At 38.1% G+C, this 19,674-nt stretch overlaps 1 protein-coding gene across 1 annotated transcript in view; it reads right to left on the bottom strand.

The window, feature by feature from the left end:
* Window positions 1-4,304: 4,304 nt before the first annotated feature.
* Window positions 4,305-19,674, bottom strand: part of LOC149233034 (uncharacterized) — a 277,002-nt gene continuing 261,632 nt past the window's right edge. Inside the window, exons 8-10 of the mRNA XM_089379652.1 lie at window positions 5,840-5,922; window positions 5,035-5,103; window positions 4,305-4,840 (exon numbers count right to left, since the gene is read on the bottom strand). Coding sequence (XP_089235778.1) covers window positions 4,730-4,840; window positions 5,035-5,103; window positions 5,840-5,922 — 263 coding nt within the window. The 3' untranslated portion in view covers window positions 4,305-4,729. The remainder of the gene's footprint in view (window positions 4,841-5,034; window positions 5,104-5,839; window positions 5,923-19,674) is intronic.

The following is a 19,674-nucleotide window of genomic DNA, read 5'->3' as shown; positions in this document are numbered from 1 at the left end:
ATCTGAGTAGAGTGGTCTATAGATACAAAAAAAACAATAGGATTTATCTCAGGGGGTTTACCAAAGTACTAGAAATAGTTTTAGACTTTGATTTTAATTTTTTGTAGATTGACAAGAGATGGATATATGATTCCATGCTACCAAAGATTGCTCTTGTGTCGAGTCAAAAGTAATCACAAAAATAAATAAATTATGGAGAAAGACAACATGGTTTCAATAGTTCATTCATAACATTTTGATTTACTGCTTCTTGTAATAGGAAATATAACTCACTGTTATCGTCTGCTTTCCATCATTATTTTATGTCCATGCTCAAAAATTTTCAAAATGCAATTTTTCAACTACTTAACATTGTTAGACTATTATTGTGAAGAAGGACAATCTGCTTTGTCTAACATTTCGAAATACTAAATAGAAAAGAACATCTAACAACATAAGCCTAAACATGGAACACTCAGGGTAATTTATTTAATTGCATATAAAATTAACATGTATAAGTTTCATATTTTATAACCCATAATAATTTCTTTGAATTTCACTGTGAATCAATACAAAAAAAATTAAAATATGTCTACGAACTTTCTCTATATCATTTTCAAGCTTTTCTGTGTCATTCATACAAAAAATCATATCTAAAAACTCTTTGAATTTTCTATATCATTTCCAGTTTTCTTATGATATCAATTATTTGGTAGGATCTGTATGATCTTGATTTAATATTATATGATTCATTTATTATATTAAAATATTTCATTTCTTGGCTAGATTTGTAATGTATCAGCACATTAAATGCTCCACGTTTATTGAATATTTAAAATTTAAATATATGTAAGCTTAGGGATTAAACTTTAGAAGTATAGTTTTAAAATGTGAATAGATTCTACACATTTAAAAACTAAAATATATGAAATTGAATACATTGTTAATTTTACTTGACTTTTAATTTCTTAAATCTTGACATGGTTTATTCTAAAAATACTCAACAATGTAGAAATCTTCATAATAAAATAGAAAAATTAATAACTAGTTAGAATATTCAATCTTACACTTCAGATATTTGAAATTTCTTGATTATAGTTTTATGAATTGCATAAGCAAAGCATAATTCAATGTACATTGCTTTTAAATTATAAATAAATTATATCAACTCGTTAAAGTTTCTTAGTTTTCCAATTGAAATTTAATGATGTTTTATGTTAGAGGTCAAGGCACATAATCTGGCTACACTGATTATTGACTAGTTTATTAGTTTATGAGAATATGCAAATTAAATACTAGTATTTTGAGTTTTATTTTTTTGTTATTTATGTACATTGTAAAATCTATTTATTTGTTCTACTTCTAATGTTTTTTGTATTTTAATGTAAATTTTCATTATTGATACCATGGATAGAGAGTTGTGCAATGAATGTGGTAACAACAACAAGATGAGACCCTCACTACATCCACAAGCTCCACAAGTTCAACAACAGAATGCAAAAGTAACAATAGGTACCCACAAGCAATCAAACAACATTTCCAAGGAGCCCTTGATAAAGTTCATGAAAAAAATAACACAAAACAGGGCAAAAAACAATGGGGGTTGTGAAGAATGGAAATGCACTTTGTGTGACCATGTTTTTAAAGGTAGCTATACAAGAGTATGACATCATCTTTTGGGCATAGCTGAGTTAAGAGTGAAGAGTTGCATATGTAACCTTGAACAAAGAATGAAAATGAATAAGCTTCACATGAAAGAAAATGGAAACAAAGAATGTGATAGTAGCATTGTATTTCCTAATAATAAAAGAGGTAAATATGAAGATTCATCTCAATGTATAAATGAACAAAGTCACATCCAAATTGAGACTAATCAAGGGAGTTTTAGCACTAAGAGGACTAGTGTAAGTGAATCCATTCAAAAGATGTACAATGCTTTGCATAGAGATGAAGCAGATGATGTCATAGCAATTTTTATTTATTTATTTATTTATTTTTTTAATTATTATTATTATTTTTTTTTTATGGCCAATGGAATTTCATTTAATGTCACTCGTTCACCATACTATAAAGAAATGATGGGAAGCAGGGACATGACATGCACCCCCAGGGTCCAACAAAATGAGAACTTCATTATTAAATAGAGAGGTGACAAAAATTCATGGAATTATGGAGGACCTCAAATAATCTTGGATTCATTCAAGTTATTCAATTGTCATGGATGGATGGACAAATATTCAATAAAGACCTTTGTTGAATGTTATTGTCACATCACTAGAAGGGCCTTATTTTTTAAAAGAAATTGATTTTAGTGGTAAAACTAAAGATGCTACTTTCATGTTTGAAATGTTGAAAGATGCAATTGATGAGATTAGTCCTTCAATGGTACATGCCATCACAGATACAACACTTGTTTGTAGAGCAACATGATTGATGATCCAAAGTCGATATATACATATCTTTTGGACTCCTTGTTGTGTACATGCCCTTAACAATCTCTTAAAAGACATTGGTAAAGTACGTTGGATTGCAAAAATCATTTTAGATGCGAAGGAGGCACAAATGTTCATTTGCAACCACCTTGCTTGTTTGGCAATGTACAAGATGTATTCAAAGAAGCATTTTTTAAAACCTGTAGAAACAAGATATGCCACATGCTTTATTTTGCTTGAGTGCATAGTTGAGGTCTATGCATCTTTACAAGCCACTGTAGTTTCTTCAGAGTGGAATGCATGGACTGAGTCTAAGTCACCTCAAGCGAAGAAGATAAGATAAATGCTTCTTAATGAGAACTTGTGGGTTGATTGTAGATATGTTGTCTCTTTCACAGCTCCAATTGTGGAGTTGATCAGGGATGTTGATTCAGATTCTCCTTCTCTTGGAGAAATATATGAATGTATTGATACCATGGTGGGCAAGGTAAAGCACATCATTAGCCAAAGAAACCCTTCTTTGGAGTTTTTCCATGAAATCCACAAGCTAGTAGAGAAAAGATGGCTTAAACTCAATACCTCCCTTCACATGGTTTCATATGCCCTTAATCCAAAGTGGTTTATGGAAAGACCAAATGGAATTCTTCCTATTGATGATGAAGAGGTAAAACAAGGGTTTCTTGATGTTATAACTAAGATGTATATTGTTGATGAAGCAAGTGTGATACAGGAGCAATTTAATGATTTTGGAACATTAAGCCCTCTTGCATTCAACCAAGATGCAAAGAGGGGCATCAAGCATTATGATCAGAAGAAAGCCCTTGGATGGTGGAGAATGTATGGGGGCCAAGTCCCAAAGCTCCAAAATCTTGCTTCATGTTTGATATCTCAGGTTGCTAGTTCCTCAAATATTAAAAGGAATCGGTCCACTTATAGTTTAGTACACTCTATTAAGAGGAATAGACTTACCTCTAAGAGAGCAGAGAAACTTGTCTATGTGCATAGTAGTCTTCAGCTTTGTTTAAGGAAGCTACCTGAATATTTAGGACATGTTGCACAATGGGATGTAAGCATTGAAGACGTTGCCCAAATTGATGGTGATGATGACAATCCTTTACCAAATGTAGGATTGGTTTGCATACCTTTAGATGACATTGTTGCATCTAATGATGATGATGATGACGTTGATCTAGTACCCAGTGAGGCTCAAGCTTTTATGGATCTATTTAATGCTAAAGACGCACTATATGATCATAAGCTTTGTATTTTTGTTGCTATATTTTGGCTATTGGGCATTTTGAATTACGTACTACTTTAGGCTTTTGCCTTTTTTTTCTAGTATGAACATCAATATGATTTTAAGTGGCTTTTAGTTTTGGTTTTAACTTTTTATGGTGGTCTCTTGAATGATGAATCATTTAAGAATGCAATTTGGTATGTACATTTAATCTTTACACTATATATATATATATATATATATTATTGCCACTCCCAACTTAGTGTTTCCTATAAATTTGGGCAAAGCTTCTAACCATACCGGATACTTGTTCCCACATACCCAAAGTACCCATGCACCAGAAACTCATGCAACATAGATTAACTCTCATAGGTGATTACATGATGGCCAAATTTCGGTCGAAGTTCCGGGTACGGGTGCAGTCTGAAACGCCAAGTTCCTAGAAGTTTCGTGCAACATAAGTGTAGTGCTTCGAAGTTTACGACCCCCGGTCGATAATTTTTATGTTGGGATTATTGATACAATTAATTTGACCAACAAGAGGTGCCAGAGGAAATTGATAAAAAGGAATTGCCATGTGAGAGTAGGGCAAAGAAGCTGCATGGCAACTCTGGAGGCAACAGCAACAGCCACAAAAGTAGATAGATTCCCATGAATGTATCAAATCAGAATCCTTGTTTCTCATTTTGTAGAAAATATGAAGTAAAATTATTCCGATACTTAATAGGTGTCCTTTATAATTGATCTCATCTCTTACTATTAGCGTTTCACTCCCTACAAGCTTCTTATGGAAAAAGCACGACTATACTAACAATGTGCTTGACATCATACAGCATAATCTTACTTTTTGACTGCATATCACAGCCCCGCTAACAAAACTTGAATGACAAATAAAAACCAGAAAACAAGCACATGTTCAGAAAGATTACAAGAAACAAATAACTTGAACTTCATAGATTTATTTACCATTATCCACTTCATACATTTATTTTATAAAAGGGGTTGCTAAAAGAAAGGGGCATGATAATGTTATCAAAACACAATCATTGTTTCCCCTCGTAGCCGTCAGTATTTAGTAGATTCAAGCTGCAGGCGTTTGCACTTCAAGTTTCACCGAAATATCCTTTCCAAAGAGTCCAGCAATGCCTGCCCCTGGATCTTTCTGCTTAACAATAGATTCGCCCACTAAAACCTGTAAAATTACAGGGGATAAAATGAAGAGAGTTATAGCATTCATCACTTCAAGCTGAAACTTTCAAGCACATGATTTGCTCTCTTCAATGTATACCCGATATGGGACTTCAAAATCTCATGTGGGCATATTAAAATATATTCTCTAAAATTCAGATACACAAACAATTTAGGCCAGAGGCTCCAAGCACTTACAGCTCTTACTCCTGCTCTTTGCACCAAAGCAATGTCATCAGGAGTGAAAAGTCCTGATTCTCCCACAACCTGACATCAGAATAAAAATTGGCTACTCATTATATGTCAATTATGTTCAAGACTTCCAATGCATTCCAAAAAAAGAGTCACAACATATGAATATTACATAAATCAATTCATTTATATCTCAAGGTGCAACAGATCTGGGGTTTTCTTAGATTTCAAAATTCAGATACAAATTGAACCACCGTATTTTGAAGTTAAAAATTAAAATGATAATTCCCAAGCATAAGAACTTAAAGGAAAAGTCTATCACAATCGATTGAAGTCTACTGCAGAAGATGGTACTATAGTTTACTTAAACTTAATTGGATAAACACAGCTAAAGATATTTTGCATATAAGCAGGAGACTCCTATTTCAGGGCCCGAGTTTTCAGGCTTCTAATACCTACCAAGGATACTGATTATAAATAATAGAATAGGAAGAATATTTTTGAGTTCCCTCTCCTATCAGGTAATGATATCCTCCCTTTGAACAATATGCAACACAGATGAAAACGAATCAATTCACTAATGCCTTAACTATTTCCTCCCCATACACCAACACCACTGATATCCCCCGACCAAAATAGGAAGGAAATAAACAAACAACAGAATACTTTAAATGTGATAATCAAAACGGAGGAAGCAAATGAACGCTTAACTATGAATCATAACCGTGAACGCTAAATGGGTTCTGAAGTAACAATATGTGTGCTAAAGGAAGAAATACAACAATATGGTCAAGTTGAAAGAAGCTATTACAATGATATCTCTGTCGCGGATTATTTGGCCTCTGTCTCCTTGCAGAAGTTTAACGGTATTGCGTATGTCAACTTTAAAAGTTTCTGCATACAAGCAATGCAACATCGTTAATTTCAAAATGTAAACATAAAATTTTATAAAATTCCATTCTTACAAATTGATTACATAGATCTCATAATTGACAAAATTCACTAACATATATTTAATTTGTCCCAAAAATTTTATGAACTTTCATTCATTATTAAAAATACGCTTGCTAGAAAGGAACATATTTATTTTGATGACTAACTACACTAGCCAGATACTAGGACCTGTCGTATTTAAAGAGACCATTTTCATTTGGGTTTTTCCACAAGAACAAACGTGAAGCAAGTACTTAAGGAGAAATTGCAATGATAAATTTTGATTGGAAGACAATATCATCGAACACTTGCATCCAAGCATTGTTGCATTCGTGTTTCAAATTAAACTTGAACCCTGGTTGACCAGATTTCCCTCTGATTTCAAGATTTTATATGAAAGATAAAAAATACTTACCTTACCACTGTTGATAAGACGGAATCTTGAGGCTGTAGTCTATATGAAGGTGGGCTAGTTTATGAATGACAGGAAATATCATAGGTAGGATCTGATTAAAACAAATTCTGTGAAATGTTGAAATTCATTTGGGAAGATGAAGAGAAGTATATATTTGCAAAAGCAATGAAAAATTCCACGAAGTTTTTAATATTTTGTTTGATGGATGGGAAAGCATTGTAATAAGTTAAAGCTATGCAAAGCAGGAAGGAGCAAAAGTTTTAATGACGCACATCATAAATTGCCATAGGTTGAAGTCAGATTCAGTGCGTTATGAACATAAGTACGTATAAATAATATATATAATAATAAAATTCAATAAAGTTTAATATTCTATTTGATGGATGGAAACGCATTTAATCAACTAAAGCTAAGCAGAGCAAGAAGCAATAAAATTTTTAATGAGACACCTCATAAATTGCCATAGGTTGAAGTCAGATTGAGTGTGTTATGAACATTAATATGTATAAAATAATAATAATAATAATAATTCACAAGTATAATTAATAACTATGAAAGAACGTGTCTCAAAGGACATAACTGTTCATGAAAGGCATCCCAACTATGTACATATATGGGGCCCACATTTGTAAATCATATTATTCATATATATATATATATATTCCCAGTTTTTTGGATACTTTACTAGTAAGCCATATTTGGTTATTGTTGCAACAAAATCTAACAGGCCTTGTAGAGAAAAATCCAACAAGGCATAAACTAGAGTAAGAGACAACAATGGGGTAGTGGCCCACTATCACCACAACCAAAATCCCTTGCTCTTTACGGACTTTCACCGACGAGAGGAGCCCGGGCAAGAAAGAGATCACTTATGATAGGTATTTTAAGGTCAAGGTGTGAAATGATCTCACTAGAACTCTTCAAGAAAAGAATAATTTAGGTTCAAGGCTCCACAAGGAGACAATTCACTTTCTATGAGGAGTTCTAGCAAAGGAGGCACAAGACCTAGGGTTTGATAAATTTGATGAGTGTGAGTGTTGGAGTATCCAAAGGTCAAGGCAAGGAGAACATGTTTCCTACAATGTTTACCAGCTATGCCAAGGCTCATGAAACCTTCAAGAAAGCTTTGAAGTTGAAGCAAGGAAAACTAGGATTTCACTCTTAGGCAAACAACTAGGGCAAGAAAGTTTATGCATAAAATTGAATTGGCTGCCCACAAAAAGAATAAATTTTGTGGCAAATACTATCCCCTTGATGTTTAGATTGTCCAACCATCAAAACTCTACTTGCCTAGCGATTTGCACCAAGCCCTAGTTTCCTAGCTTGGCCTTGAAAGGGCCGAATTAGGAGAGAGAAAAGATGGATAAAAATAGAAGTTTATCACCAACCAATTGGATCAGTGCCTTGTCCCTTGAGAATATGTGTGAAAAATTCTTAAACTGAAATCCCTATTGCAGCAACTGATGATATTTCTCCTACTTGTTAGATTTACATGAACATGTTATTCGCAGTTTCTTACGGCAAATATTGAAATACATACACTGCAATCTACACCATTTAAATAATACGTCGAAACATGAGAAAAAATACAACACAAACGACAGTTACTTTTGGACAAACATCCCCGAAAAAACCCAATGCGGGAAAACCGGTGCAGCATATCTGAGGGTTTTTATTATTAAGCATAAGTTATTTTTGAATACAACCTCTAGATGCCTTTTTGGCAATCCAGTACAGAGAATATCGCTTGGCAAAAGGAATTAGTGAGATTACCTCACTCTACACTGCAAGTCCCAATTGATCCGACAACTGAACCAACGAGTCCTTGATTACTTTTGTGATGCCCCTACGCAGTCATTGCGTAGGCCTGCGTCAACCTCCAAGGCACTGTGTCACCTCTTTGCTGGATCGATTTGCTCTTAGGCGCTGACTCCAACCCTCCCAGCTCATAACGTTAACCTCCTCAACAAATTTCGGACCTCTGCATGGAAGGCTTCTGCACTGATATGCGTGGACCCTGCGTGAGCCCTTCCTGGCTCTGCGTCACCCTCTCTGGGCATTGCGCTATCTTCTCTGTGTGTCTCTTTGCCTCTTTGCTGAGTATTCTTAGCTCTGGAGAAGATCCTCCAGCCAAAACTCTCTCTGCCCCTCTCTGTGTGATCACTACGAAATCATTGTGTTGCCTCTAGCTTCAGCAATTCGATCTGACTTATCAACTCTCTGTGTGTCTTCCAAATGACCCTCAAGCCTCCTTAAATAATCTCCTCGTTGACATTCAACAACCCAGATTAAAAGCTAATCAATGGCTAAGATCAGTTTTGCTTGATCCTCGTCTTCTTCTAGAAGTTACATCCACAGTTAGATTAAGACCCATTAATTATTTTAATTTCCTAAGTTTAGACTTAGGGACCCATTAAAAATAATTAATTATTTTAATAAAACTGTCTCCGGGTGGAATTTCCCAAAATGCTTTCTCGGTTCTTTGGAATACATGTGCCTAAACCTCCCTGCAAAATTTGAGACTTAGAGAAAATCTGATGCTACCAGAAATCAACAATATGGAGTCTAGGATGGGATTGATTAGCCAAAATTGTTCCTAAGGAGAACAAAATTTGATGCACTAGCAACGAAATTTCAAGCATTTACATATGTAATGAAACAATGGATTTTCATGGGAGAGTTTCTATGAGTTCACCACTAGGACAATTCGTTACATGTTATGTATGGGTAATGCATGCAATATTCATCTAGATAGCAATTCAATCAATCTTCAACAAATTTTGGCACAATTTAGCATAACCTAGAATCAATAATTCCACACACTAGACATTAAGAAATAGATATTCAACAATTGAGAGCACTTACAAGATAACATGCAAGATTTCCATCCATTAGACCAAAGAATATCCAAGAACAGCTCCAAATATCAAAATGCATCCAAAGATCTCCAAACATCCACAAGAGAACACGTTTGAATTCCTCTAGTGAGGCCAAAATTCCCAAGGTGTGATCCTAATCTAATATAATGACATCTTCCCTAATTTATATGAGGCATACGAATGCCTATTTTAGCCTCCTAGCCCCTCAGACGCTATAATTACGAGCAAACTGCAAACAAGGTCACACACCAACCTTGTAGCTTTTGATGAAGTGAAATAATCTCCAAACAAGAGGGTTGAAATGTTGACGTCATGCTAGAAAGATCCCTCCTAAGGCTTGTGTTGAAGGAAAATGATGCTAAGACATGTGCAAAGGCCCTCTAAAATCACCACCTAGGGGTTGGCCCCTATATTTCTGACAAAATCATCTTGTCGACCACAAAATGGGTCACCAAATTGGTCTCGTGGGTCTCATGGTGGTGTGAAACTCCAACATTGAGAGCATTGAAGATGGTGTTATCCCTCCCATGTCTCAAGGATGAAACAAACCTCATATGGGCCCTGGATCAACTTCTTGGCCTTGTAAAGTATCAAAACACTGGAATATAAATGAAAAATGGCCGAGATCTTTTGCATTTTGAATTTTGTTTTGTTTTTCTTGTGGCCATCATATGTTCTTTCCATTTCTTTTAGCTGCATCAACCTCCCAAGGTGCATTTCCAAGCCCTACCCAAGTATGAAGATGTGTGGGTGCCAAATCCTAGAGAACTAATGATTAGTTGAACCCAAAGAATGGGGGTGGAATAGGGGCTCAGAATGTAACATGGAAAGTGGTAAGTATGGAATAGGGAGAGATGGGCTATGTTATCTCAATCATAACTTTCCAAGTATCGCCCCTTACTAAAGCCACGGGGCATTAGGGGAGATCCCACTAGACTAGGATTGAAAATTAACCCCCCATTTAAGGTGAGGGAACAAGATCATGGCCAAGACTCTTCTTTCTTCCAAGTTACCCCATAATCCATCTTAAGATGCCCATATACGAACAAGCATAAGCACCCAATTACAAAATGAATAAAGTACCTTTTGATCAAAAGCCCACCTTGCAACATGTGCTCTTGAAATGGGCAAGGAAACATATGATTGATGCAGGTCGCTGAGATATGAATGGTTCATCACAACAACTATAAGTTGGCTTTCAAGGGTTGTGTTAATTTTAGGTATGTTCTATGCTAGAGCAATTTATTTAATTTCTTTTCCATGTTAGCAATCACATCAGCATAAAGGTAAACTGCAGATAGAACATGAATATAAATTGCAGAAGACAAGCCAAGACAAGAGGACACAAGATGTAGTGCGAGCCGGGGACAAACCCCACAATGTGTGGGGAAACCCTTTAATCAATTCTTCTTTTATGTTCTTCAAAGTTCAGCAGAGAAAGAGAGAGAGAGAGATAGTACATTTACAACAGAAGTCAACATTTTGACTTATCTAGATCTAGCATAGATCATTTCGTATAACGATGAGATCAGTTGAAGACATTCTGCTTCAATTGATTTTCCAAGGTGACTCCTTCACCTATCATCGTGCTGCATCTCGTCCATTTGCTGCACCTCACTGTGTAGCACCATCACGCTGCATCATGCATTATCATGCTGCTCATGATCTCATACATCATGCTGCCCATACATCATGCTGCCCATGCACATGATTACATTTACCATGATGCTCATCACCTGATACATCATGCATCATGCTGCTCATATTACTGCCCATACATCATACTGCCCATGATACCCTTCTGTTGCTTTATTATGGAGTTCATATACATATCAGCCTTAGCTGCTTGCTATGGCTTGTATCCTAGCAAAGCAGCTAGGCGATAGTTCCATGCAATCCATTATGCACAGCGTATCGGTATTCCTCCAATACCATGACTGCATTTACTTCTTCATCACTGCGGCTTAATGACAGTGGTCCATTAATGACTACCTGACTAGTGTATATATCACCATGACTGCCTAGCGTATATACATGTCCAGCGTATATATATAACCTATGTACTGCAGCGTATATTGTCCAGCGTATATATATAACCTATGTACTGTAGCGTATATTACTACCCATTGTAAGTAGATGTCCAGCATAATATATATAACCATTACTGTGCGTTGTATGGACTGCGTGGTAAGTTATATTGTCATTTCCATATTGCATATTATATGACAGCATGCTACAGTGTGAAATGTCCACGTATCTCATCTATTATGAACTGCGTATATTGATAGGGCTGTCCACGTAGGTTTTCTTTGCTGCATACAACTATCTCCATATTGTATGACTGCGCTCCTTTTATTTATGTGTTGCCTTGACTGCTTCATTACGCTGGCTTCATAACTGCATATAGATTAATAACTTTAGGGTTTGACTGTGTATAGAACCTCCTTGTCTGGACAACGTATAAATGTCTTCCTTGATCTGTGGCTGAGTGTCTCCATTTCCAGCGTGTAAATTAGGGCATCCTTCATTAGTGTCTCTCCTTCTCCAAAGACCCAAGACGTGGAGAGAACACATGAAGAATGTGTATGTCCAAAATGACCTCAAGTCCTCTTCAATTTATACTAAAACGTAGGTGATGAATAGGCATGTCTTTTGGGCTTCTGAGCCTACTCAAGTTGCTGGTCAGCTAGATGATAAATCCATAATCAAAATAAATTCATATCTCCATAAATACTTATCGGAATCGGATGATCTTTAGATCAATCCTACACCTCTCGATGAGAGGGATCCAATAAAAATATCAGCTGCCATAAATAAGCTGACCCACATGGATTTTGGCCCTAGTTGCCAATTTAACACTCCCTCTCAACTAGGGAGAACTCCATCCGGTGATCCATAAGTCCGACTGTACTATCTCTGCCATCAGTGCCCTGCACTGCTCTGCTGGCTTTGCTAGCTCTGCTCTGCTCAGCTAGCTCTGCTCTGCTCTGCTCAGCTCAGCTCTGCTGAACTATGAAGAAGAAGAATTGATCGAGAATGTCTCATACCATTCTCCACTGACCCGAAGTCAGTGTCAGAGTGCGTACCACTGGCCCCAGACCAGTCTCAACCAACCCAAAGTCAGCGTTATAGTGGGTACTACTCCTACCACTGGTCCCAGACCAGTATCGCAAGCTCAGAGAGTGTACCACTGGTCCCAGACCAGTCTCAACCGACCCGAAGTCAACGTCATAGTATGTACCACTCTCACTGGTCCCAGACCAGTCCTGCACTGACACGAAGTCAGTCTCAGAGTATGTACCACTGGTCCCAGACCAGTGTCAACCGACCTGAAGTCAGCGTCATAGTAGGTACATCTCCTACCACTAGTCTTAGACCAGTATCATTGATCCCAGATCAATGAAGGTCATCCTAGAATAGGGAGTACGGTAGATACAGCGATGCGTCCATCGGTACTACTATGGTCCCTATCTTCATTTCCCTGCTCATTGATAAGATGAGAGGTACTTCCCATGAGTCCCAGACTGCATGGGTAGGATGCCTCGATAGGAGAACTTAATCAATCCCGTCCTCACAAGAGAACTAATCATCCTGCTATAATCGCCATGGGGAACACATCATCCAGGCCTCACAGGAGAACTAATCATCCTGCTACATTTGTCATGGAGAACACATCATCCAGACCTCACAGGAGAACTAATCATCCTGCTACACAAGAGAGCAAATCATCCTGTTCCACAAGAGAGCGAATCATCTTGTCCCACAAGAGAGCGAATCATCTTGTTCACAGGAGAGCGAGTCCTAGTGCGCACCACTAGGGGAGGGTGAGTCACCTTGTGGTCGTATGTTGCTTCAGTAAGAACCGCAAGCCCCCAGAGCTCCCAGAGCTCAATGTATGCAACATGCAGGACCCTTGTACAAGGGTTTCTTGACGACTCCAAGTCGTTCGGGAAAATCACAAATTTGATCTTTCCCCGGGGCTTTGACAAAGTGTATCGACCTGTACATCATCTTAATGCGATGGAGCCTCCTTGCTCATCGACTTGCCATATCCCAAATAAGGCAGTATCTGATGTCTATCTGCTGGAGCAATCGTCAAATACGGGATTCCTCAATAATCGAATCCCACCTCTGGTTCCTACAAATAATCACAGTGGTATTCATCATGTGTACAAACAGCTCACTGAAGAGCTTCCCCAACCAGGTAGCTTCATACGAGATCATACTCGTAGATATGTATCCGGTCTCGGCGGTGCTTACAACAACCGACTTCTGCTTCCTACTCATCCATGATATCGAAGCAGAATCCAAAGAGAAACAGCACTAAGAAGTGCTCCAATGATCCTCCACACTGTCTACCCAATCAGCATTCGAATAATCATGCAGTTTCATATTTTCGGCAGTGTATCTCAATCCATGAGAGATTGTGCCCTGAAGACATCTCAGAAGATTCTTGGCACCAATCCAGTGAGGCTCAACCAAATATGAGCTCCCTGTGCTAACTGCAAAACATATGTCCAGAATCCAACTCCCTCTTACTTCTGCAAATGAGAGGGTCTGCAACTGTCAGAAATAGTTCGTTGCATAAGGTGTCGTATGAGAGGTCTATCATCCACAACCTTCGGATAATGGTCTGGATCGGTTTCACTCCTTAGTGACTCTCAGCTTCATTAAACAGCTATCAGTCCTCTCATACTATGCCCTGGGTGTTTTGCTTCAAGCCAAAGAGGGCTTTCTTCCACCTATATACATGAGATTCTCGTTCATGAATCTCAAACTCCACGGGTTGTTTCAAACCTGTGGACCTGCTACATGAGGGGAATGGTCCCCTTGTAAGATTTTCCTTCGATACATCTCAGACATGTACTTTCATGCTCCTTTTGAATTCAGGCTTCCCTGTCACCATCTGACTCATAGACCGGAGACTCACAGACCTCCAGTGCTATGTGTCAATGGACATGGTCCCCAGTGGACTTCCTGTAACTTAATACAACCCTGAACTTAAAAGCATCTTTGAAAATTCTATTTTCAAACACGTACCTTTCCATCGACGAATGCCACCTTAGAACCTTCGACTTCCATTCCTGGGGTTCCTTGCTTCCTTAAAGAGTCGGTCGTGTCTTTGACGACCTGCATCTCTGTCATTTGGACACTCCTTCACATAAGGGCCGAACTTATCATCAAGACATCTACCTTTCCTTTCACCCTTAGATCCGAACTTCCCAGTGAAGATATCTTTTGGTAGGCCATTGCATCATTTTGATAACATTCTCTGCTTCGACTTCACTCTAGGTGAATTATGAGGAACCCATTGATCCTTTTGTCTTGTCCCAACTGTGTTTGGTGATTGCTCTTTCATTCTTGCTTTGGCATTGTCTTCACCTTAGCTTTGATACCAAGTTAATTTTAGGTATGTTCTATGCTAGAGAAATTTATTTAATTTCTTTTCCATGTTCGCAATCACATCAGCATAAAGGTAAACTGCAGATAGAACATGAATATAAATCGCAGAAGACAAGCCAAGACAAGAGGACACAAGATGTGGCGCGAGCCAAGGACAAACCCCACAATGTGGGGAAACCCTTTAATCAATTCTTCTTTTATGTTCTTCAAAGTTTAGCAGAGAAAGAGAGAAAGAGAGATAATACATTTACAACAGAAGTCAACACTTTGACTTATCTAGATCTAGCATAGATCATTTCATATAACGATGAGATCAGTTGAAGACATTCTGCTTCAACTGATTCTCCAAGGTGACTCCTTCACCTATCATTGTGCTGCATCTCGTCCATTTGCTGCACCTACCATGTAGCACCATCATGTTGCTCATGATCTCATACATCACGCTGCCCATACATCATGCTGCCCATGAGCTGCCCATGCTCCATGCATCATTGCCCATGCACATGATTACATTTACCATGATGCTCATGATCTCATACATCATGCATCATGTTGCTCATACTACTGCCCATACATCATACTGCCCATGATACCCTTTTGTTGCTTTATTATGGAGTTCATATACATATCAGCCTTAGCTACTTGCTATGGCTTGCAGCCTAGCAAAGCAGCTAGGCTATAGTTCCATGCAATCCCATTATGCACAGCATATTGGTATTCCTCCAATACCATGACTGCATTTACTTCTTCATCACTATGGCTTGATGACAGTGGTCCATTAATGACTACCTGACTAGTGTATATATAACCATGACTGCCTAGCGTATATACATGTCCAACGTATATATATAACCTATGTACTACAACGTATATTGTCCAGCGTTTACATTACTGCCCATCGTATGTATAGTCTAGCATATATATAAATAACCTATGTACTGCAGCGTATATTACTGCCCATTGTATGTACATGTCCAACGTATATATATAACCATTATTGTGCGTTGTATGGACTGCGTGGTAAGTTATATCACCATTCCCATATTTTGTATTATATGACAGCATGCTACAGCGTGAAATGTCCACGTATCTCATCTATTATGAACTGCATATATTGATAGGGTTGTCCACGTAGGTTTTCTTTGTTGCGTATCACTGTCTCCTCCATAGCAAAGCAATGAATGCCACACCATGGGATCCTTTAGCACCACATTTAGCTTGTTCGTGCCCCACTCATGCAGAGATAATGATGCACTTGGACCACATTGCCCAACCGGCAACATAATTGCACCAGTCACTTAGCAGTTGATCCAAGGCCCAGATTGGGTGCCCCACTCATGTAGAGATGATGATGCACTTGGACCACATTGCCCAACCGGCTACATAGTTGCACCAAACACTTAACAGTTGATCCAAGGCCCATATGGGGTTGTCTCACATAGGGCAACATTGGAGGGCTTGTATCATCATTCTAGCCTAGATTGAAGGAGTATCGACATATTGATCCAGTTGGAGACCCATGAGACCATTCACTATGCCCCCACAACCACTTGGGAGCACCACAAATGTTTTGCTTGGAAACCAAGGGGCCAACCCCTTGGTCATCATCATGAGAGCCCTCCTCTTCGATTTGGCACATGGAGGACTTGTCTAGGCCTTCCAACGACCCATTTGCACTATTGTTCTATCATTTTGGCCCTCTTGAGAGACTTGTCGTTCATCTTTGGAGCTATTTGGTGGGCTTGTCACCAATTGTATTGTTATTTTGCACATTAGAGTCATTTTTAGGGGGCTCATGATTGTGTAATGCACGGAATTTATTTCTTATCGTTATTGTTGTGCCCTAATTCATGAAAAATTATTTTAGGCCTTGATGCTATTAGAAAATTTTGCATGTGTTACTCATAAAGATGATGAATGAATGAATGTTCCTAGGGGATCCTTTGCATGTGCATCCTTGAAAATCCATAATATTCGCCATCGAAGTATAAATGTCTAAAGTTGTTGTGTAGTTGCATCCATAGATAGTGAAGTTGTTGCTTTAGGCCTCCTTGAAGAACAAGGTGACAAATTCCAGATCATTTTGACTCCAATCCTCCCAATAGCCAGTCACTGGTCTTAAATCCTAGTTTGATCACATCAAATTCCTTCTTTTCTATACCTCTCCCATTTTTGCCCTAACTCTAGAGGGTCTCCTAGGGCCTAGCACAAATTGCATTAGGGTGGTCATCTTGAAGTACACATTGGCTAGCTACTGTGTCGGGGTTTTCTTTTGGTGCCCTCCAATTTCGAAGCAAATCTCGTGGCTAGATTTGGAGAATTCCCAAGCCCTATCTCCAACATCATTTTTATCCCTAGGCTTCTTTGGTTAGTGGGTTCCCATAGGTCAATTCTACTTGAAAACTCATTGGAAGTTAACCATTCATTGGCCTATCTTACCTTTACTAGTTTTAGGGCATTTATTCCCACATTGATCTATTGAACCCTAAGCCTAGTTTTGGTACCCCTTAGGTCTCTCCTATGGTCCCAATCATCATATGATCTCTATCTCACAAAACCTTAAGAGGTTTCCTTTTCCCTTTCTAGGAAACCTTGATCTAGGCATAACTCTTCTATTGAATACCCTTTCACCTAGGCCTAGGCCTCCTACTAATAAGCCTTTCTTGGAAAGCCCTTCTATTGCTTTTGAAGCAAACAAACCATTATGTGAGTCTCTCCTTTGAATGGGCTTTGGAAATCACACTGTAAATTGTTATTGACCTCATCCTTCTAGTGATTTCCTTCATATCGGGACTCCTCCCGTCAATGAAAGTCTGTAAAGAGCAGGGGACATTGATTGAGGTAAATGGGTCCTTGTCTCGTTGTTGCCATTTGGTCTAGTAGTCGTTCCTTAGAAACCCCTGCTAGGTTGTCGGGTAACATTTTTGGTGCCATTGTCAGGGACACACGACGTGTCTAGTTCCCTTATGACAATATTGACGTATCTATTGGCGACTCTGTTGGAGGAATGAAGCCCTTCTTCATTAAAATCCAAAGTCAATGCTTGCAGGGTGAAGCAAGCATCTCATTAGGCACCTTTGAATTCCCCCTAGCAACTCCTACATGGTCGATATACTTAACTTAATAGGATGTCTTTCTTTGATGATTTCCTTGCCTTGGACATCGTTCACATTCCTGGACGCCCTAAGCATCTCACCTAGACTATCATACGTGGGGTGCCCAAGTTTGATGGTGATCCACTATCTACAGTTGATCATGTGGCAAGATTTGCTACATATGCCTCAAAAGATGAATTGGTTCATTGCAATGTCCTCATGATGCTATTTATGAGATCCTTCCATGGTCATAATTCATGGTTACATAATTGCAAACCTAAGAGTATCTCATCTATTGAAGCGTTATTTGATGGCTTTCTTGAACATTTTCAGGCATGCCAATCATTGGATATTCAAAAGGAAGCCTTCATTGAACATCATGAAGATCTTGGGAAAAATGGTCCTGCTCCCCCTTTGAACTTTGATATCAATGATTACTTACATATTGAAGAGGGGAAATGGGAAGTTCATGGGCATTATTTTGACAAGGACCCTATCTATTGTTGAAGAATGTAAGTAGGTTTGGTCTTCATAAATGTATTTGAGTCATTATGTAATGTACTTGTCAAAAGAATGAAAAAGAAATTTTTTATTATTATTACAATGACTTATTAAAGCATGGGTTTCATGCTTGGGTCATCTTTTATTAGTCAAAGTCCCCAGTGTGGAGTCTTAGGATTTATATTGAGTCATTAGAGTCATTGTACATTTTATGAGACCCTTCTTGGGCTTTTGAATCATGTAAAAATTTTTATTATTGAGTCAAATTAGGTATTTGACACCTCCACGCTAAGTCGGCCTCAAGGAGATCAAGTCGACCTCAAATAGAGCTATTCGACCTCACCTAAAGGCTATATATACAAGCAATTCGAATTCATTTGAAGCATTCAGTCTCTCTCACACAAGTTCGATATCCAGAAATTAAAAAAAAAAAGGCTGGAAAAGTGCAAAGTAGGAAAGAAGGCTAAAAGGAGTGTGAAGTTGGAGAAGAAAGGAGAAAAAGGCAAGATCAAAATTTTGGGCTCTCTCCCTCTCTCGTGTGGAATCCTTTAGGAGATCGAAGTCTTTCTTGTCAAGTCGAAGTTGTTGTTGCTACCATTTCTTGGGTTGAAGTGTTGTTGCTTCAATGTCAAAGTTGTAAGTCGAAGTCGCTAGAAGAGGAGGTTGACTTGGTGGTTGGAGGAGGTGTGTCTAGGTTGAAGAGTCTCAAGAAAACTATTGAAGGAAGAGATTTTGACTAGATTTTCCCCTAGATAGGGGGTTTTCCCTAACAGAGTGCCTACATCTTGTGTCTTGTGTTTTTGTGATCTTCATACACATAATTTGGTAATTGCTTGATGAAAGATAATATAACAAAGAAGTAAAAGAAGCCAACATAATTCACAAGTAATTATCAAGAAAGAGAAAACTAACCCTAACTCTACTATCATTGATTTCTCAACATGGTATTAGAGCTAAGGTCAAGGAAGATTGAATATCACTCTGTTGGCTTGAAGGAAATGGTTACTCCCTCTATGATAAGTTATATGAGAATGGGATTCAATACTACAAGAAGTTGGATCAAGAAGATCTTCTACTACTTATTCAACAAGGTCAAAAGTCAAGGGTTCTTAGCTGCACTTACAAGTTCACTTAATCATGATAATGCATGCATTATTGATAGTGGAGCATTAAGGCATATGACAAGGGAAAGTAAACAACTTCACACTCTATCAAAGGAACCATCTTCTCATGCAGTGGAATAGGAAAACAACAAAATCTATGTTGTTAGAGGCTTGGGATCAACATCTTTGAAGTTGGAGAATGGCGCTAAACTACATCTCAACAATATGCTACATGTTCCAGGTTTGAAAAAGAATTTGCTTTCAATTTCTTGCTTAGAAGATAAAGGGGATACCGTTGTCTTTGTTGATGGAAAGGT

The sequence above is a fragment of the Pinus tabuliformis genome, chromosome J, assembly GCF_031772625.1.
Source record: "Pinus tabuliformis cultivar Carrire ecotype Pingquan chromosome J, CPIR1, whole genome shotgun sequence".
Taxonomy (NCBI): Eukaryota; Viridiplantae; Streptophyta; class Pinopsida; order Pinales; family Pinaceae; genus Pinus; species Pinus tabuliformis.
This window is presented reverse-complemented; position numbering and strand designations above follow the sequence as displayed.